The sequence below is a fragment of the Ctenopharyngodon idella genome, chromosome 6 (assembly GCF_019924925.1).
Source record: "Ctenopharyngodon idella isolate HZGC_01 chromosome 6, HZGC01, whole genome shotgun sequence".
In the NCBI taxonomy this organism is placed as follows: domain Eukaryota; kingdom Metazoa; phylum Chordata; class Actinopteri; order Cypriniformes; family Xenocyprididae; genus Ctenopharyngodon; species Ctenopharyngodon idella.
The window spans coordinates 1,580,672-1,603,468 of record NC_067225.1 but is presented as its reverse complement, the minus strand read 5'-3'; the positions used below and the strand labels follow the sequence as shown (position 1 = coordinate 1,603,468).

Sequence of the window (22,797 nt, the reverse complement as noted above, 5' to 3'; positions counted from 1 at the left end):
ATACTCTTGACTTAATATTGTCACATGGAATTGACGTTGATGGCATTGAAATTCTTCAATTGTTAGTTCCAAAAATGAAAATTCTGTCATTTATTACTTATTACTCACATGTCGTTCCACATCAGTAAGACTTTCGTTCATCTTTAGAACACAAATTGAGATCTTTTTGATGAAGTCTGAGAGGTTTCTGATCCAACGCAACTACCACTCCAAGGTCTAGAAAGGTAGGAAAAAGATATAATTAAAGTACTCCATCTGACTCCAGTGGCTTAAACTCAATTTTATGAAGCGACGTGAGTACTTTGTTTGTGCAAAAAAAAATAATAATAATTTACCACTTTATTTACAAAATAATATTATCCAAAGCGTGTTCACGCAACAATACCAGCTCTCGCATGAACACAAAACGCATGTGTCATGATGCTCTCGTGAACACTCGCGCATGTGTGTTGTGTTGACGTGCAAATCTGAACACAACACGCATGCGTCGTGATGCTCTCGCGAACACTCGCCCATGTGCGTTAAGTTGACGCGCGAGTCTGAACACAACACACATGCGTTGTGAAGCTCTCGTGAACACGCGTTGCAGATCAATATTTTTGTAAGTAAAGTGGTAGATTATGTTTTTTTGGAGCAAAAAAATTTAGTATAAGCCACTGGAGTCACATGGAGTACTTTAATGATGTCTTTTTCCTACCTTTCTAGACCTTGGAGTGGTAGTTGCATTGGATCTCTATGGAGATTCAGAAACCTCTCAGATTTCATCAAAAAGATCTTAATTTGTGTTCCGAAGATGAACAAAGGTCTTACGGATGTGGAACGACATGAGGGTGAGTAATAAATGACAGAATTTTCATTTTTGGGTGAACTAACCCTTTCAGAAGAGCAACAGATCATTGTCTAGTCTTGTGTATACTCCATTTAGCCAAACCAGGAAGACTAACTCCTTGTTACAAATATGGTAGAACTATTATTTCTACCACTAAAGATTGCTTTATATGTTATTTTCCTGACTCATTAGAGTACAAATGATTTGCTCTTATCATCTTTCTATTATCTCTCTATTAGTGTTACTGGACCTTAGTGCTGCATTTGATACTATCGACCACAACATTCTTTTAAATAGACTCAGAAAATTATGTTGGCATTAGTGGAATTGCATTGGCATTGTTCAAATCGCACTTATTTGTAGCAGTAAATGAAGAGGTATCATATCAATCATATCAAAAGTTCAATATGGAGTAACGCAAGTCTCAGTACTAGGACCATTGCTTTTCACTCTGTGCATGTTACCCTTGGGAGATATCATTAGAATACACAGAGCTCATTTTCACTGTGAGATGGACTCACGGCACACAGCGCTCATGTATAGACTTTGCTGAATTCTTTTAGAAGCCATTTATATAGCAAATCCCGGCTGCTTGACTGTTTATGTCATCACATAATGTAAACTGTATTATCGCACAGAATATATATACAACTTTATCTGCATACGTACAGTCTATTCTATGGCAAAGATTGTTTCAGTCACTTAGTATGTATTTTTAGTAATGTTAATATTGTGTATCAATTTCATTGCGAGTGCAGTGCACTTGCAGAGAAAGCCCACTCACTCGCCCTTCTGACTGTTTTTTTTGGCAATTTTTGATTGATTTTGTCACATCTGGTAGTCGTGTCACATCTGGTGTGGACAGACAAAATGCTTGTTGCTAGAATTTTATCGCATTGCAACTGGTTAGGACGTGTAAGGCATAAAGATAGTATAAACATTAAACATCATGATTTTCTGTATAGCTGTTTTGAAACAAGTTGTCCCCCGTTTTCAGCGCCCAGCCACTTTGGCACTTTCAAGAGAAAGTAAAGAGCAGGTTACTGAAACTGACTGTGAGTATAATTGTTGTTTTTGCCTTTATGACATGCTGTACAAATATGTCACAAAAGCTTTGTTTAGTCTGCATGTCTAATTTTTAATAATATACCTAATTCAACTCATCTATAGAGACTCCAAAACCTGAAATGTCTATGTCAGATTAAAAAAAAAAAAGAGTGTACTAAAAATGTGTACTAAGATTGCAAGAATGTCTCTCTCCTCATTTTGGACTGTAGAGTATGAAACTAAAAGAAAGCTAAACTAAAGCTAAAATGCATTGGTTTCAGCACCACTTTTTTTTGTCCTATGGCTGAATTCTAAAAACCTTGTTTTGGAGATAAATGCCAACCTTTCTGGCCTGGGGGCTGTGCTTTTGCAGGAATATCTGAGTAAGGAGACCTTTCTAGTAGGCTTAGACCATCTGAAAAAAAAATTCTTATGCTTAAATAACCAGTCTCAGAAACCTCCAGGAAGTATCTGTTAGCTGCCTATGTAGTGTTTACTGATAGTAATCCATTGAGATACCTGGACACAGCAAAACTTATTACAGTAGAGTGTGATTCTCCAGTGGAAATGAAAATGCAGATACTCTGTCTCGCCAGTAAATGGAATCTGGGCAATCTGAGGTTCCGGGGGAGAGGGTAGAGGGATGAGAATGTCTACCTGTGTTCAGTCTGATGTTGCCACTCCTCCTGTTACTTGAGTGCAGACCATGCAGGAGAAAGATACTGTTGTTGGACCTTCTTGTACCTTCATATCTTGCTTACAGGTATCCTTGAAACATAGATGAGGGTGTCATTGGGCTCTCTTCCCAATGACCAGCTCTCCATAGAGAAAATCTTTTGGGATCCACCCATGTTTCAGTCAATAGAATAGGCCATGCCAGCAAAGTCAACTCTGCCTATGGAGCATGAACAAGTTTGGAATGTTACCACTGTCCAAGACCTCTTTCTTTGTAACTCGGATGGTCTACTTGCTGCCAAGAATGTGCCACAAACATTGCATGTGAAAAACGTTTAAACTTTTATTGTCTTAAATAAAGGGTCTAAGATTCACAGCCATACATCAAGGTACTTAGAGCACAGGCTCTAAAAACTGTCTGGCAAGACAGTGCCCATGCTGAGGCTGTTTGTTACCTCTGCACTACATTTCCCATCATGCTCTGCTTCAGTATGTCACAGTACGTGTTGGCATTCAGGTTCCCTCAATGAACTGTAGCTCCCCAGTGCCGGCAGCACTCATGCAGCCCCAGACCATGACACTCCCACCACCATGCTTGACTGTAGGCAAGACACACTTGTCTTTGTACTCCTCACCTGGTTGCCACCACACACACTTGACACAATCTGAATTAAATAAGTTTATCTTGGTCTCATCAGACCACAGGACATGCTTCCAGTAATCCATGTCCTTAGTCTGCTTGTCTTCAGCAAACTGTTTGCGGGCTTTCTTGTGCATCATCTTTAGAAGAGGCTTCCTTCTGGGACGACAGCCATGCAGACCAGTTTGATGCAATGTGCCACGTATGGTCTGAGCACTGACAGGCTGACCGCCCACCCTTTCAACCTCTGCAGCAATGCTGTCAACACTCATACATCTATTTCCCAAACACAACCTCTGGATATGACGCTGAGCACATGCACTCAACTTCTTTGGTTGACCATGGCGAGGCCTGTTCTGAGTGGAACCTGTCCTGTTAAACCGCTGTATGGTCTTGGCCACCGTGCTGCAGCTCATTTTCAGGGTCTTGACAATCTTCTTATAGCCTACGCCATCTTTATGTAAAGCAACAATTCTTTTTTTTCAGATCCTCAGAGAGTTCTTTGCCATGAGGTGCCATGTTGAACTTCCAGTGACCAGTATGAGAGAGTGAGAGCGATAACACCAAATTTAACACACCTGCTCCCCATTCACACCTGAGACCTTGTAACACTAACAAGTCACATGACACTGGGGGAGAGAAAATGGCTAATTGGGCCCAATTTGGACATTTTCACTTAGGGGTGTACTCACTTTTGTGGCCAGCGGTTTAGACATTAATGGCTGTGTGTTGAGTTACTTTGAGGGGACAGCAAATTTACACTGTTATACAAGCTGTACACTCACTACTTTACATTGTAGCAAAGTGTCACGGTCATGATTCACCTGTGACCTCTGCACTACATTTCCCATCATCCTCCCTGGCTTCCACCTGCACACACTCCACAATCATCTGCACCTGCCAGCAATCACCCTCATCAGCTCCACACCATAAAAGCACACACCTCAAGCTCAGTCATTGCATGGTCTCGTTTAGACGTTTAGAGAAGGACTGTTTACCTGTTCTCCATGTTCTAGCAACAAATCCCCTATGATTACTCCAAGTTCCTGTTCTCCATGTGTGTCCATTCTCCTCCTCGTGTGCATTCCCTATTTGTATAATACTTACCTAGATACCTGGCTGGATGTCAACGAGGTGTGTGCTCATCCCTGGTTCTCCATGTCCACGATCTCCTCTCCACCTGCAAAATAGTAAACCCAGTTACCATTCTATCATCTTTCTGAACTGTTATATCAAAGACTCGCTTACCTGTTTATTCCTGTTTACATCTGCTGCAATAAACACTCACTGTTATTCAACATCATCCTCTTTCTGAGTCATTCTGTTACAATTAGAGCCTAGGTACATGAACTCATTATAATGCAGGGCTCAAGACTGCGACTAAATGGTCACATTTTGCAACCTTTTTTTCTGCCAGTGCGACTAAATTTTGTTGTACAACTGATAAGAGCTGCCATTTCTGTTTCATAATAGAAACAACAAATAGCAAACGAAAGTGAAACGAAACAGTGCTACTCATTTGCGCTGTGCAGCGCGGATTTTTATTAGCACTGAACAATAATAGACAGCACGAGCTCAGCGCAAGCTCAGCGCGAGCTCAGCGTGCGCTGATCTCGATCACGTGACACTACTTACTACACACTGCTGGGAAATCCAGTGAGAAAGCGTTTGAATTTGCCGCAAAAATTAATAACATCGCAGTGAGATCAGTGGGAAGCAGTTAAATTCAGCGCAGAATTGACAGTTTGCAAATACCTGCCCTCTTTAGTTACTGTCTGTTACTATGTCCGACAAACCATGCCGTTCTCACGCTACTCGTCATGTTCTCACACAGTGAAAAATACATCATGGAACAAAGAGGACACTGACAACGCGTCGAGAGACAAGACAGAGCAGGTTACTTTTACTATGGAACAAAGTCTCAAATTTCAAATTTTTGTAATTTTTAAAGAAATTTTAACAATAAATACAATTTTGTGGCTCTTTAACGTGTCGTGACAGATCGCTGTAGTGCCTCAGTTCAAGCGGCTTGTGAACATCATCTCTTCCTACTAGTTAATTTATAGCATCAAATAAACATGATTGAACATCAGAAGGAATGTTTTTTCAACCGCGGAAATACGTCAGTACACACCATTTTTCAAGTTCAAGTCCACCAACATTAATCTACTAACTCGGACATAGCGGTGGATTCAGCGTTATGATTGGTTAGATCGCCTGTCAATCAAACTCCCAGCGAAGGGTCAATTCTCTGCTATATAAACAACAGATCAGTTAAAATAGCCCTGATGTGGAAACCAGGAAAAACACTGTGCCATGAACAAGTTAAGGCTCTCCAGTCCAGAAATCACCATGGATTTAATGTAGTAAGGCTTACTAAAAAAAGTGTATTGTGGCAGAAATACTCGAATGCTTTTACATTCTTAATTTCAGGGTTCATGCAAATTTTTGGGAGTTAAACTTTTGTTTCACACTTTTTCCAGCACTTAAAAGCTCTAAATGTTATCCAATTTTAATGTTATTTTAATGTAATGATTTGTAAAACTAAAAGTTTAAAGAGGAAGGAAAAAACACTTCTAGCCAAACATACACTTAAAAAAAGACATGAAATTACCACTAGATGACGGCAGAGAAGCACTTATTGACTCTCTAATATATGGAAAATAAGGAAAAGTCTCATGAAAAACAAAAACTTCTAATTGTGACTGAATTACACAGAAAGCAAGTAAAGAGCACTCCTTTTATAATCACTAAAGCTGTCGGTCAGTACATTTAATAAGAGTAGAATATTTACAGTTTTCCCTATAAAAATGTTTTTGCATGTTACCATTAATAAGTTAATTTTATCTGCAATCTCAATTCAAGCTCAGTGCTTTACTGTCAAATTTCCAATGAATAAATATGTAATATTATTAGTAACTGCACGTACTTATGATTTAAAAAAAAAAAAAAACAGCACCACCAATCAGGTGCTGGTGCCACCTTCTGTAGAACTTAGTGGCAACTGCTCTCAAAAGTTAGTCTGGAGCCCTTAGTGGCACTAGCGCAACTGCTCTCAAATGTTAGTCTGGAGCACTGAATTGAGAATATTAATAGAAAGGGGATCCTCAACACCTTGGCACATCACATTTGTCTTTTTCAGATTCATGTTTGAGAAAATCTGTCCATAAGCTGCTATAAATCCTCTTCCTTATGGGCTGACAGAGCAGCATCATAGGCAATGATTAGAGACAGCATGTCTCTAATGAGTACCTTGCAGACTTTGGTTTTCGCTTTTAATCAAGAGAGGCTGTAGAGGTTACCATCTGATCAAGTATGGAGATAAATCCCTTCCGTGGTTTACCAAATGTGTGTTTTAGCATGACTGTGAAGAAGATCCCAAAGAGTGCTGGGCAAGAACGCAAGCCTGTTTGACAATTCTCTTGATGTTAAAGACCCTGATGATGAGCCATCAAACTTAACAATTATTTCCATGTCTGTGTGAAATGACCGAATCATACTAAGCAGCTTAGGTGGGCAACCAATCTTTGATGTGTCTCCATTCTCCTCCTCGTGTGCGTTCCCTATTTGTATACTACTTACCTGGATACCTGGCTGGATCTCAATGAGGCGTGTGCTCATCCCTGGTTCTCCTTGTCCACAATCTCCTCTCCACCTGCGAAACAGTAAACCTGGTTAACATTCTATCATCTTTCTGAACTGTTATATCAAAGACTCGCTTACCTGTTCATTCCTGTTTACATTTGCTGCAATAAACACTCACTGTTATTCAACATCATCCTCTTTGATTGGACAGTGAACCATCTTTAGGCCATCTTGACTGACAAGGTCAAAAGCCTTGTCAGGTCCATGAAAGCAATATGCAACAGCTGTTTCTATTTTCTGCATTTCTCCTGAAGCTGTCATAGGGAGAAGATCATGTCTATTGTGGAGTGTTCTGATATGAAACCGCACTCTGACTCTGAATAATCCCAATCTGCAAATTTCTGTAGACAATTTAGAATAACCTGAACAAAGACTTGAGCCAGTGATATTTAATAGAGAGATCCCACTATAGTTATTGCAATCACTGCGACCCCCTTTGTTTTTATTCAGGGTGACAATGTTCCAGTCCTTCATGTCCCAGGGTTCCTTTCTTCATCCCAGCACTTGCAGAGTATTTTGTGCAGGTGACTCGATAACACACCTTTAGCACACATTATAACCTCTGGGGGGATTCCATCTAGTCCTGATGCTCTCTTGGTGGGCAGACTATCAATGGTTTTGCTCAGCTCTTCTGTGGTGGGCAAACCATCAAAATCCTCCTTAAGAGGCATCTGTTTAATGGCTTGGAATGCAACATAACTGTGAGTAACATTCTACCCATATCTCCATCTGCTTGCCCTCGTCTGTGATTGTTTCCCCTGGAGCAGATTTAATTGGTGCCAGCTTGTGCTAGGTTGGGCCACTTGCCTTCTTTATCTCATGGTACATGCCATGGATTTTTCAGCATCTTTTGCTGCCTGGATTTGCTTTAAGAGTTTCAGCCAGAAGTCATTTCTACAGTAACAAACTTTTGTTGTTGTTGTTTTTTCTCAGTGTCTGTAGTCTTGACTGTGATGTGTGCAGTTTATGTTCCAACAGTGCTGCATGCTTCTTTTTTTTTTCTATGAATGCAGTGAGCACTTTTGAGTTGGCCTCAAACCAGTCTCGTGTCTTCCATGCTTTTTACCAAAGCTTTCAAAGGTAGCTTTGTGAATAGTGTCATTTAGACGATTACATCTGTTCTGGATTTCTCCTCCTAGAAGAGTCTCTTCTAAGGATTTGGTGAATGCCTCTGCCTTCTCCAGATGATTTACCTTACTTGTATCAATGTACTGTATGATTCTCCAGGTGGACTGTCCATGTGGCAGATCTTTGATTGGAACACACCAAGGAATGTTCAGTATCCCAATCAAGTCTAGCTGATGCCAATGATTGAAGAAGCCTCATTGATGAAGAAACCTTGTGCTGAAGCTCATTCTGAAAGGAGTTTGTGATGCACAGAGTACAGAGCTCAAGCTGACATTCTAAGGTACTATGATGACCCAGGCAACACCACAGAACAAAAACAGTCCAGGTGGGCTTCACCGACAGAGAGTATTAGTGGGAGGAAGAGCCAGGGTCATGGAAGGGAAACAGATCCCCACTTCAGGGCAATGAAGATGATGGGGGATCTGGTGAACCAGTAGATGCAGGAAGTCCTGACGAAGACTTGGGGAATCCCCGGTAAAGCCAGATGGTAATGGCAAAGAAGGAAGGTCAGTGATCCTGGACGGAATTAGGGAATCAATCAACCCAGATAGGACCAGCAGAGGAGGAAGGGCTAAGTTCCTGGGCAGCACCAGGGATTAACTCAAGTCAGACAGGAACAGCAGATAGTCCTTTAAAATAACAGAAGACACATGACAATACTATTCACAAGATAATGGACAGTGAGACCAGTTTAACAACACTGCTAAACATTCTGCGCACCTTAGCTCCTGATCAAATGAGGTGTTGGTAGTTCCTCTCTGTTAGGCTATGTATATAACACAGTCAATCAGTGAACTGATAGAATTTCAAATTATTTAATTGTTTGGGTGAGGACCGCAATTTGATTTATTTCAAGAATTATGTTGTGAGATTGTAATAAGATTCAGGATTCAATAGTGTTGTGGTAGCCTAAAAAACGTGAAGCGGCCTAGGAAGAGTTAGAAAAAGTAGGTTTTTTAACAAATTAGAATGGCAAATCATTTTTTAGATCATCTAAAAAACTTTGTGGATCATATGGTTACAGAGTTAGAATGTTTTTTTGTTGTAGTGCGCCCTATTGGTGTAATTTTATGAAACTTCTTGTGCATCCGCAAAATGACCTGTTGTCTTTGTGTCAAGTTTTGTTAAGCTATAGGTCAACTTGTAAAAATGGCCATTGCCTGACCAATTAAATAACTTACAACTTTGCAATGCTTAAACAAATCAAAATTCTTTTGATAACATTTTGCCATAGCACCAGCCCTTGCTGCTTTGTGCCTTTTTTGGTGAAGATCATACCAACGGCCTGGGAGGAGTTAAAAAAAGTTGGTTTTTAGGAAAATATGCAAAATATGCATTTCACTTATACAGAGGAGGCTGGCTTGACTCAAGGATTCTGGGGGAAAAGAATTTTAGGGTTCCAAAGTTATGATTCAAAATGCAAATTGCCTTATTATAGTGCCACCTAGTGTTGGACAGGTGTGTGCCTATAAGCCTGAGTTGCGGTTTAAGCCTGAGTTACGGCCTCTGGTGCCCATACACACACAGAAGAAGAAGAAGAACAACAACAACAACAACAAGAAAATCAGTGCAAACACAATAGGGTTCCAGCACCTTCAGTGCTTGGATCCCTAAATATTTAACAATATTTATGTTTCACGATTTTAAAGTTATACAGTGTGCATGATATTGTCTTGAACTGTTGCCAAAAGCCCATTTTATGTCATTCTTCCCTCATATAATAAAATATGTCAATTCAAAGTAGTAAATAGTGAAATAGTCAAGCAAATATAAGGAAAAACTTGAACACAAAACATTACACAAAAGTCTACACAGATCAGCCAAAACATTAAATACACCTGCCTAATATTGTGTAGGTCCCACTCATGCTACCAAAACAGCTCTGATGCGTTGAGGCATGGACTCCACAAGGCCTCTGAACATGTTCTGTGGAATCTGGCACCAAGACATTGGCAAAACATCCTTTAAGTCCTGCAAGTTGCAAGGTGGGGCCTCCATGGATCAGATTTGTGTGTCCAGCACATCCCATAGATACTCATTTAAATTTAGATCTGGTGAATTTGCAGGCCGAGGCAACATATGCATAACTTTTACTCTATCTGAATATATGTAAGTGGGAACTCGTGAAATGATGATTTATTAACAAAGTTCGAGAGGAGCATTTTCAGATAATCAACCAAATTAGCACAGGAGGAGCACATTCACTTAATCAACTCAGTTAGCACGACAGGAGTTATATATACAGCAGACTTACCTCTGTCCCATGACAGTTTTCCTTCATCCCTCCACCACCCCATCTCCTCACTCCTAATTATTCCTATCCATTCAGCAAATACACAAGCCTTTGAATATCTAATAAACATTTAAAAGGGTCATGACAATATGAGTTTGAACACTAATATTGTATGTGTGCCTCTGCCACACCTATTGCTGCTTTCCTCTAACAACTCTATAATGGAATGGAGAAGACTGTGGCATTCATATCAGAGAACTCGTCACCACACACCATCAGAGCAAAAGTAGTCATAGTTAGTTTGCAATCACATGATTCTGATGACGTGCAAAATTCAGATGGAGGGCAGGAAGTGAAAAGCAGAATGGACGAGATGGAGGAAGGTCCTTAATGTACTGGTTTAAACACTATTTCAAGAGAGGTATAAACAGAAAATCACAACATATGTTGGACGAGATCCTTACATTATAACATATGTTATAAGGAAAATTACACTTAAGATGCTTTAGGCAACCGAGCACTGACATCCTTCTACACCAAAAAATAAATAAAGCATACAAAACTATGGAGGCGTACTGCTTTTTTGTTAATCGTTGCATATGCAAGTATTAACTTTTGGCAAAATGCAAACACAAGCATTATCCGACTCAGCTCCTCCCGACCGCAGACGCAGGATTACAAGCCACTTTTTCCTGCATTTTTTTAGTCAGTTTCTTGCATTTTCCCCCCTGATGAACAACAACTTTTGGTACACAATAAAGGCTCCTTGTGATTTCTCGGTTTGATCGATTAGAGCAACCATAAACAACGCAAAACATAGACATTTCATAGTGCTTCCCTATGTAGAAAATCACTTCCTGCCCTCCATCTGCATTTCGCGCCACCCTGTGACATCATGTGCAAACAACCTATTTGCAGAGAGAGGAGAGCCTTGGGAATACTGTCATATTTTCCTGTATGGCCTTACTTTCACTTTTAAGATGGACCACCTAGCCCACACCTCCTTTGATGTGAACCACAGACATGGGCCATTGACCTCTACGCCTCTAGGACTGGCTCTGACAGACTGTCATGCTCCAATCCTACTCAGCCCCCTCAAACAATTCTTTACCCATAGTCAAGTCAAGACAAGTCTAATAGCACACTTGAATAAACTTCTTTTTTGTAAGGGTAAAATTCTTTGGGCTGCTTTTTGCCTGTTGGAGTGTGCCCCAGGCAGTGGCCACCAACATAGGTCACATTTTCTGTCATCTGAGTTTGCCATCTTCTTAAATGCCAAAGGGATTCAGCAAATTAGCACTGCATTCTAACACCTCCAGGCAAATGGGGCGTTGAAAGGTACAACCAAACCCTCAAAAGTGGACTGCGTGCACACCTTCTCAGACATTACTATCATACCACTCATTATACAACTATGGATGTGTGGATTTCACTACTGTATTCACTTATGATGGGAGCGTAACATTCCTCTGACTAAACTCTGACCCTCACACATCATTGTGCTCATCAGGTTAAGAGATTAGTGCAGAAGCACTAACACATCATGAGGACACTACAACCAGGATCTCAGACTGACTCTTAGTCTTCTCCTCTCTTGGTCACTCATTAGTTGGGGCAGCATACATGTCCGTTGGCTGATGGTTCACATTGTCATGCTAGTTGTGTGTGTGTATATATATATATATATATATATACACACACACACACACATATATATGTCTGTGTGTATTTACTCTCTGACCCCCTGAAGGCCATTGTGTTATTCGCACCCTGCTTGTATTTTATATAATCAGTCTCTTACATCAACTAGGAGAAATTGCCATTTAACTGCAATGATTCCGTTAACTGTGAAAAAAAAAAAATGCCTACTGGTAGTACTTTACAGTACCATGTAGATAAATTTTCTGGCTCAAGGTACTGACCCGCTAGAGGTATATGGACAGAGGCAGCTCAGAAGACTGTCTTTTATTTACGGAAATAAACAATTTATTGTCACCATTTACATCATTCACTAACATACATGAAATTAGATATTCAGATGTGATATGATATTTTATAAATAATACAAACAATAGTATACATAATAATTACAACAAATTAGAATAAGCACTGCAAACAAGCTGGTTTTGTCAGGGTTCTGTCACTTCAGTCTGGTTTGTTCTTGTTTGGTGACAGAGCCCTGACACTCCTATTGTCTTGTCATGGGGAGCGTGCAGTTCCGAGTTTGCTCGAGCTGTATGTCTTCTGTCCACATGAATTGTTTTGTGCGCAGAGCATTGTATCCGGTTCCCAGCACTTTGGTCTAGTTTGGTTTTGGTTTTGTGTCGGGTTCAGACATTCATGCTCCATGTGTTTGTCTTCTGTCCATGTGTGTTCTGTGTAGCACGCAGTTCGTGTTTATATCAGCTGCGTGCTCTCTTGTTGTGTTGTTCTGTGTAGCGCACGGCTTGTGTTTTTCATTGGCTGCGTGCTTTCGTGTTGCCATGTTTTGGTGAATGCAGTTATTGAGAGCTCTCATTGGCTGCGTATTCATGTCATGTTTTGTTTGAGCACATGGCTTGTGATTGTGTTCACTGGCCATGTGTTGTTGTTTTGTCATGTTTGGTGTGAGCACTTGTCATGTTTGTTTCTATGTGCCATGTGTTTTCCTGTCTATTGTCTTAACTTTCTTGTTACCTAATTATTGGTTTATTTGCCCCACCTGCTCTACCTTGTTACCCTCCTAATTTCCTCTCCTATTTATTCTCCTTGTGTTTTCAGTCCTGTGCCAGTTTGTTGTCGAATTTATCCATCGTGTCTTGTTGTATCTGTCCTGTTCTGCCATGTCAGCCCTGCCTTGCCCTGCCTAGTGCTTTGTTTGTCTTTTTGTTTTGATTTTAATTAAAAAAAGCCCATCTCTGGATTCTTGAGTCCTCACCTCATTCCTTCACCAAAACCTGCAGGTCTAAATATACATATGTTAATGATTGAATTATGTGAGCTCTGGGTTATAATACTACAGGAATATTGCAGACAACAAATCTGACAATTTATTAGCTTCTTGTAGAGCAGGGGTTCCCAATTTCAGTCCTTGCACCTCCCCGCTCACAGTTTTTATGTTTCTCTTATCAGACACACCTGATTCAGATCATCAGCTTGTTAGAAGAGACCACCATGAACTCGAGTGTGTCCCGATTGACAGGGTCCCTACACAGTGTTCACTGCTCCCTGCTCCCTGAGAATGTGATATCTGTTGAAATTCACTTCACTTAACAAAATGTGTTCATTCACAACACCCTGAAATGTCATCAAACACAGATGAAACTCACGCATATTAGAATTTAAGGTTTGATGCCATAATCTACTTTTATAAATAAATATAACATAAATTTCCATACTTTAATTTAATATACATGTGTATAAAATCCATATACGTATACGAAGTTGAGGCCTAATAGTTAGAGAGTCAGACTGGTAACCTGAAGGTTGTGGGTTCGAATCTCAATACCAGCAAGAAATGATTGGGGTTTCCTTGAGTAGGGCACCTAACCTGCAATTGCTCCCTGGGCAACACAGCAAAAATGGTTGTCCATTTCTCTGGTTTGCAGAGTGTGTGTTCAATACTCACTAGTGTGTGCATTAACTGGGTGGGCTGTCAAATTGGGTCATGTCAAATTGGAATGAGATTAGATGCTTTCATGTTTTGGGTCAGTATGATGTTGAAAGTTCCAGTCATGGTTCAGATTTAACTTTTGGTTCAACTCATGGTTCAGCTTTTCAACTTTAGATTGCTTCATATTCACATTTGACATTACGATTTGGCAGGTTTGCTTGGCCATGAATAAGCAAAACACCCCTAAACTATAACAGTCACACCACTTTGTTTCACAGTTAATATGAGGTTCTTTTTTCCAAATGCAGTGTTTGGTTTTACATATGGAACTGAAAGCAGATGCGAGAAAAATGGATATATGGAAAATAATCGGCCATACCCCCAGAATAAATGGTGAAAATTATTAACAGAGATGATATCATTATGCCAGAATAGCAAACAGTGTAACATAAAATTACTTCAGGTATCCAGCATTAGTTTCGAAAACACTGTCTTATTTCCTTTGAATTTGCAGATCCACTTTACTATATTGACTACGATTACACTATTGATTACACTAGCAAATATACTAGAAACATAGCATGCTGATTACATCTGCTGGTTAAAGCCATGTAAATGCAACAAGAACAGCAAGACATGTACAAACTTTGAAACCGCAGAGCACAAACTTAGAATAAACAGACTGTTATCATTTGTTTTTGTTGACGCAAATATAGTTATCGTTATAGTTATCTCTATAGTTGTCGTTCTTGGTGTGAACTGGCCTTTAGCTTTTTCACCCCGCACCTTCACAAATGATGGCTTCGTTGTAATTCCAGGACATTTGCGCAGTCAGTTACATCAATGATTAGTTGATTCTATCTCAATTGGAACATATGGTAGTTCGGCATTGAGACGTCGTTCTCACTCATATGAGGTGCTTGCGGGTTAATACTGAACTCCAAGAAGACTGTGCTTTCTCCATTACAGAGGACCACTTTTCTAGGGGTAGTATGGGACTCAACTACTATGTAGGCACAACTGTCCCCTACTCATATTGAGTCGATCCTTTTAGCCGTAGCCGTCAAACTAGGCCAAGCCATCACTGTGAAAGTTTCAAAGACTGTATATAGATCATTTTATGTGTATTTTTATGTGAAAGTATTTGGATAAAAGTTTATACAGATGCTGCAGTTGCCGCGATCAAAATGAGTAGACGACTTTTGAAACTAAGCTTTAAATAAACATTGTATCTGTTATAATATATCTTGTTATGCCAGTAGATGGCAACCAGTGACTGTTAAAATGTATTTCTTTCATTAATTTCAAATGATTTTTTATGATGAATTCTTTAAATTATGTAAAAATGTAATAGACTCATCTATAATATTTTAGACATTGATAAATAGACTAAATTTGAACATTAAATAAAACGTTTTGTCAGAACCTCAAGTAATTTAGCCCTACATATTATTTTGATTGTGTAATGTTTTGCTTTCTGAATTGTGGGATAACCGTGATCTCTATTCTAAAAAAGATTAACAGATTATCCAGAGTCATAAATTCCATGAGTCATTTTCATTACTCTCATGTTTGATGTAGTCCTATTTGATGATCAGTGGGTTGCTAAATAAAATAATTCAATAAGCATCTGTTTAGGCTACAATAAACACTTAAATAAAATAATTAAAAAAAAAAAAATATTAAATAATAAAAATAACTAAAGAGCTGGCTGAGTTTGAAAATGCTATCTAGAATTTGGATATGGAGTTATTATATAAAAAGATACTTAGATACTTAATTTCTTTACAATTTATAGGTGTTATTTTAACAGTCAATCGTGGGAGTTTGCTTCTGGCAACATTAAATCCAGGAGAGAAAATCTACATGTTAATGAGAGGGCCTAGGCCCCCTCAGGCCCCCTCGTGGCTACGCCACTGGGCTCAAGACCAAGGGGTTTTCCCAGAAAAAAACCCATTTCGCATGATCAAGGTTACTCGCAAGTGTCTTCGTACCCTGGTGATGTGGAAGAAGCCTTGGTATTTAATCTAGGGTCCTGTGTTGGGGGTGCCTTGTCATCACAAAACGTTCAGGACAGGCGCTTCCTCACAGGCTGGAGAGTGATCCCAGACGGTCCCTCGACTTGAGGTCTGTGGAGGGGTCAGCATCTTTCATGGCACATAAACTGCTTGGAGATGATAACTGTTTTGATAACTGAAATACTTCCTTCCAGATCTCAGGGGCTACTATGCGCTTGTCAGATCAGACAAAACATCAGTGATCTCCTACATAAATCATCAGGGAGGTCTGCGGTCGCACCCTCTTTACAGATCATCGGGCTGAGCATGGTTCTTGGACCTGATGTCTCTATTTAACGGCTCTCCCAGGGAGATTCCTGTCAGAAGGGTCCTTCTGTCTTAGGCAGAGGTTGCTATCTTCCACCCCCATCCAGACCTGTAGAAACTGTGGGTTTGGCCCCTGAGGGGGACCAACTCCTGAACTCTGGTCTCCTAACTGAAGTTGTTGAGACTATCCTTAACTCTAGAGCTACCTCCAAGAGGAAACTTTATGCCTTGAAGTGGAGAGTTTTCACTTCATGGTGCGGAAATCACCAGGTGGACCCAACTGCCTGGCTGGTCCCCAGTTGGCTCCTCCAGGACTGATTTTCTGGAGGGCTATCATCCTTCACCTTGAAGGTGTGCATGGCGACCATAGCAGCTTACCACACACCTTGGGGTGGTGAGTCATTGGGGAGAACCCTTTTGGTGTCTCATTTCCTATGTAGTGCTTTGAGACTGAGGTCTGCAAGCCATGCAATGGTTCTGGTTTGGGATTTGGCCTCTGTGTTGGAAGGCCTGGTTATGGTGCCCTTTGAGCCTATTGGGTCTGAAAACAGCTTTCTTGCTGGCTATTGTGTGTCCAGTCAGGGCACTGGATACTTATGTCCACAGAGCTGCCCTGTTGTGCAAATTTGATCACCTGTTAGTCTGCTTTGGGGTTCCCCAGGAACTAATTATAAGAATAAGCAAGTGGATAGCTGAGGCTATCTCTTTTGGCTATGAGGTGTGTGGAGAACCTTCACCTTTGGCTGTCAGACCACATTCAACTAGTGTGGCGGCTTCAAAAGCCTTATTGTCAGGAGTTTCCCTGCAGGAAGTATGTGTTGCAGCAGGCTAGTCCTCTCCGCACACATCTGTGAGGTTTTATAACCTGACTTGGACTCCACACCAGGGTCTCAGGTGCTTATGTTCTAGATTCATGCTCACCATGATTCACACTAGGACAGGCACTACTCAGTATGTCATAGTGGGTATATTGTTCCCATAGCTTCAACATCTGGCGCAGCGTGGAGTTCCCTTGAAAGGGAACGTCTCAATAATGACTATAACCCTGGTTCCCTGAGAAGGAAACTACTTACTGAGAAGGGTACTTCCTACATGCCTGTGATCGACTTGCTTTGGCCAATCAGAAGCTGACATTGTTTGGTCAAGGTGTGCTTTATAGCTTTCTGGTTATGATGTCACACGCTAAAACAAACAGGACAAGTAATTCTTAGTTTTTCGAATTTAATGCTATAATTTAAAATCATATATTTAAATAAACAACTATATTGCGCATTGTTATGGTCACAAGTCCGGTCACTTTATTTAGAGGTTTAGTCTCCTTTAAGACTTCAATGAAAATGTCTACTGCTATGATTGGGTAACATCTTTCCTGTCTCTCCATATCACATCACTAACACACACCAGTGGGTGGGCAAAAGAGGATATAACGAAGAAGTAGATGTTGATCTGTTTCTGTGCAGGCAGTTTTACACTAATGTATTCATCTGTATGAAATCAGACAGAAGTAGAAACAGTGGCACCTCCAGGAAAATAATAATGGGGTGGCCAGGAAAATACAGTAAAAATCCTAGGGTGACACATTAAAATGTACACTGAAAAAAGTGGTAATCTGCAATTGTTATTTTAAGGATCTATTTCTACTTCATAAAACATACTTTCATTGATGTAATTTGTCAGGTTAATATAGTAATATTAGTTTACATTTTTGACTTCTGTGCATTACATGTCCTGAGAAACTGGTCTTTTGATTTGAAACCATATTTGACACTTAGATGCTCTGTTCCTCTGAGTGGTGAAAAAACTAATATATTTTAGTATTAAATCAAGATAATTAGGATAATTTAGTTGCAATATGGGAAACGATCATTCTTAATTACAGAGAGTTAAAAGGTTTGGGTATTTATAGTACATAAATCCTCTTATATGTCCACTTATATGTTAATAGATCAAGGGAATATTATTTTTTCAATGCATGACCCCTTTAACTAATACTAATTAAATCCACTTTAGTGCAAAACTAAGTCCAGTGTATTTCATGTTGCATTGTAAAACACTTGTGCTGCTATTGAGGTGGATACAGGTAAGATTAGGGACAGGTTTGGGGGTATGGTTATAGGTTTAAGGGAGGGGTTGGAAAGGGAAGGGTCAACCGTGTAATTATAGATGTAATTACAGAAATTAATTACCGATGTAATTATATGCAGGTAATTATAAAATAAGTACAATGTAACAACATGTATTTAATTAATAAGTGCATTATCAAATGATTAATTGAAATGTTAGTACATAGTAGTTAAATCCACCTAATATAAAGTGGGACCAAAATAGTTGTCAGAGTGCTCAGTCATTGTTGGACAACCTGGGAATTTGAAAACTAGTTTGAGGTGCATTAAAGCAACATTAGTAATAGTGTTGTAATTATATGGGCCCTAGTCCAAAAGCACTCAATGGTTTCCCTACCACTCCCATTATTTATTACTAATTAAATGAAGTACAAGCAGCTGCACAAAATAATTATAAATTAAGAATGTGGAATGAATATTAAGAACTAGGAATTAAGAATGAATATGTAGTAGTGTAGTATTACAGTATTTTTACTGCTGTGTATTCACAGAAATACTAAAATAAATTGTGCTCTTTTTATGACAAAATTATTAATTTGCCTTAATTTATATGTTATTAGTGTACATACAATTTACACATCTACTTCTCCACTCACGGATTCTTTTTTTTTTTTTTTTTTTTATGGATTTTCGTTTTTTATTTGATTTTTATTTTGTTATACTCTCCTTTGTCTCAGTCTCTCAACCTTTCTCTCTTGGCAGCTGTGTGCCTGGTGCTGGGCTGTTTGATTTTCCCAGATGGCTGGGATGCAGAGGTCATCCGGGATATGTGCGGAGAGGAGACAGGAAAGTACACACTGGGAAACTGTTCAGTTCGCTGGGCTTACATACTGGCCATCATCGGCATCCTAGATGCTCTCATCCTGTCCTTTCTTGCTTTTGTCCTCGGAAACCGCCAGAACGACTTTATGCACGATGAAATCAAGGCTGAAAATAAAGGTGAGAGGTGGCCTACAGCTCGCTGTTTATGCATGCAATCTTATAAAATAAGCAGATAACATCATTCATAGTCATCATAAAGTGGTTATTGTTCAGTGTTGCTGTGGATTTTTGTGATTTGTTTGGGAGAGCTTCAAGGTGCCATCATCTTGTTTTGTTTGCTCCTCTTTGGTAACTTATATGATGTATAAGTAAGCTTGAGTGCCTGTTGGTATTTACACTTGGCCATCTTAACTATTCAATCATGAACAGACCAAGTGTAAATGCCCTCCATGGCACATTCAAGATTCATTGCAATCCAATCTTAAATCACTTCAGGGGTTGGTTTAAGAAGTGTTTCAGATGCAACTCTTTTAAATGTTAAAGCATCTGCTTGTTCATTACACATACGCAAGCTTTACTCCTTCCAAATGGGAATATGTAAGCAAATGGAAGATTCGTAGCCCCACAATCCACATGTGAGTGAGTAATAATGGATGAGACAGATGGAGCAACAGCGGAACTCAAACATTAATGGCCGTATGGGAAGAAGAGAGTGTAATCATCAGCATGGAAGTGATGCATGTGCAAAATGTGCACAAAAAACTGCAAAAGTTGTATGTAGGGGTATGTTTAATTTAGTTGTAAAGTTGTATTTAGGGGTACAACAGCTTGTCATTGGGCCAGTACACTTAAAAAGGTCAACCCTTGTTTTGTAGATACATATTTATGTAGCTAAGCATAAATGGAACATTCTCATTTGGATAGCAATCTGATCAATCAAAAACACATGAAGTGGCCAGGTGTAAATACCATTTTAAAATCTAAAGAGAAGAACACCCTCAATTCCTTTAACGCATTCCAAATCAACTAGAGAAGTTGTCATGGTTACATGTCAGATTCCAGGAAGATAAGAGGATCTCCTGTTCTCTCCCCAGCAACTTAGCACTCTACAGCTGTCATGGCACAAACATGTCCTCTAACACCCTTGCTCTCTGCAAATTAATTTGGAAAGAGGGTACATGCGACAGTATGCGGCCTTTTGTAACTTGAATGTGTCATTTGCCCCCAGTTATTTTATCTGTTCAGAAACCGTCTGCTGCTTGATATTGCAAACTGGTATTTGTTATCATATTATTTTAATGTAATACTATAATTATAAACACACTGGTTTGTAGCGCAAATAGTTTTACCATTTACTGCATTTTGTTATTCTTCTAGTTATTTACCTACAGTATAACGACTTGGAAGTCTGCACATTCAAAGAAAATGAAGCTTGTGGATACGCGTGTTTTGCAGTTATGTTGTCTGGCACTTTAAATGCTCAAGATCTTTAAAGTCCGAAGGATTCTGATTGGTTATCATTGTTTTTATTCTTCATCAGCTGAAAAAAAAAATGATTCCAACAATATTGTTATCAGTTATTAAAACTGTACATTTATTGTTATCATTCTTAGTGTGAACAGGCCTTTACTGTGAATTCCAGAGTATGGTCAAAACCCAATCACAGAACATAAACCTAAAAACTTGCAGCAACACTTACATACAACTAACCAATATAACATCAAAACAAAACAAATGACTGACAGATATTTGGACTAGACATGATCATGAATAAAAAGGTTGGGGATTGGCACAGTTAGCATGATAATAAAGAACAGGACAGCAAAAACGAGAACACAAAACCTAAAAAGCTGAGGGCAGTGAGACATCAATAATTACTTATAAATATGATATCCCTTGTCTTTTCACTCTTCTTTTGAAGGCTTTGGGGAGAAAATGCAGTATTAAATCTTCACACAACACACCCACATGGGTTTTCATGTTTTATGAGGACATTCCATAGACATAATGATTTTTATATTGTACAAAATATATATTTTATCCCCTACCCATCACAGAAAACCTTCTGCATTTTTACGTTTTCAAAAAACACCATTTAAATGATTTAGAAGCTGTTTTCCTCATGGGGACTAACCAGGACAAGGATTTCAGAAATTGCCATCTTTGTGGGGATATTTTGTCCGCATAATGTAGGGTTTACCAGGACCACACACAAACACACACACAAACACAAACACACACACACACACACATACACAGGTTTGTTTTGCTATCTTAGTGAGGACATTCCATAGGCGTAATGGTTTTTATACTGTACAAACTGTACATTCTATCCCCCTACACTACCCCTACTCCTAAACCTACCCATCACAGAAAACATTCATTTTTACACTTTTAATAAAACATTGTTTAGTATGTTTTTAAAGCTATTTTAAATATGAGGACTCAAGAAATGTCCTCATAAAACACGTCGTAATACCAGTGTAATACCAGTGTAATACCCATGTCATTATACAAATTTGTGTCCTCATAAATCATAAAAACAAGCACACACACACACACACACACACACACACACACACACACACACACACACACACACACACACACCTTACTAAACAACCACTTCTATTCTGTCTTCACAGATTTGGCAGTATCCAGGGTAAGTCGTTCTGCTGCTATGACTCTTGTGCTTGTGTGGTTGTGTGAAGTTGTTGTGGTACAAACATTAGTCTTGTAGTACCTTCCTTATTATATGTGCTCTCTGTTGTCATGGTTATAAATTAGCTTAGATTATTAGCACTCTGACATATTATTTATGAATGTCACTCAATGGGTAGACAATGAACACAAACCAAGCATTTATTGTTTATAGCAGGAAAAAGACTGCATGAAAAAGTGCATGTGTCAAAAGCTTTGTTGCAGAGCATGGAAGCAAATATCTGTCCTGCTATTGGTACTACATGAATGTAGTGCCTTTTGAGCCTAACATGTACAAGACTTTTATTATTACAGAACATTGTAAACCAAAATATATTGTAAATTGTAAATGTTTCTCAATGTGAATGAAAGCTTCTATACAGTAAATGTGGAGAAAGAATAATTTAACACATACACAAAAAAATATATTTGGAGTGTTAACAAGTCTACACTTTGCACATTTGGTACACCCGATTGTTGGTATTTTATGTATACAGTAAAATGTGTATGTATAGTTACAGTGTTATCAGAATATTATTAACAGCAGTTTTCCTCCCCAGCAGCCTCTACGTGTAGGGTCTTCTCTTCGAATGGATGGAGTAAGCTTAATTTTAGTACAGTTTAACTTCACTGTCTCTTATCAATTGATCCATTCCCTTAAAAAAAGATGCATGAAATCATAGCATGTAGCTTAATCCTTACCAAGGAACTTCACACGTGGAATATTTTCTGATTATGTCAGCTACAGTGCTGATAAAATAATGGTGTTTTACTCTCCCTTGTTGTGTCCTTTTGTGTGCACTGTAACTTCCTTGGCAGTGGCATAACTATTATGTGTTTAGGTGAAGCAGTCACACTTGGACATTTCACGTTGTTTTACATTCACATACAAACCTACTTAATTAGAGGAAAATGTTTTGATCAGTGGTATAGTCCACCCAGTCAACACTCCCCACTAGGGGTGTAACGATTCACTCAGCTCACAATTTGATTAAATTCACAATGTTGGGGTACACAATGTGGATTATCTTATAATATTTTTTATGTTTTTTATGTATTTCTGAAACACTTAGTGTTAAATTTTCTTTTCTTCCAATCA

The 22,797-nt window shown here is 39.1% G+C and overlaps 1 protein-coding gene across 4 annotated transcripts in view; it reads left to right on the top strand.

The window, feature by feature from the left end:
- Positions 1-22,797, top strand: part of lhfpl4a (LHFPL tetraspan subfamily member 4a) — a 40,740-nt gene that overhangs the window by 7,388 nt on the left and 10,555 nt on the right. The window contains exons 2-4 of one of the 4 annotated variants that reach the window (XM_051897925.1): positions 18,939-19,175; positions 21,644-21,660; positions 22,259-22,297. In XM_051897925.1, the coding sequence (XP_051753885.1) occupies positions 18,939-19,175; positions 21,644-21,660; positions 22,259-22,297 (293 nt within the window). The remainder of the gene's footprint in view (positions 1-18,938; positions 19,176-21,643; positions 21,661-22,258; positions 22,298-22,797) is intronic. The other 3 variants (XM_051897926.1, XM_051897927.1, XM_051897928.1) reach the window with 3 other exon arrangements.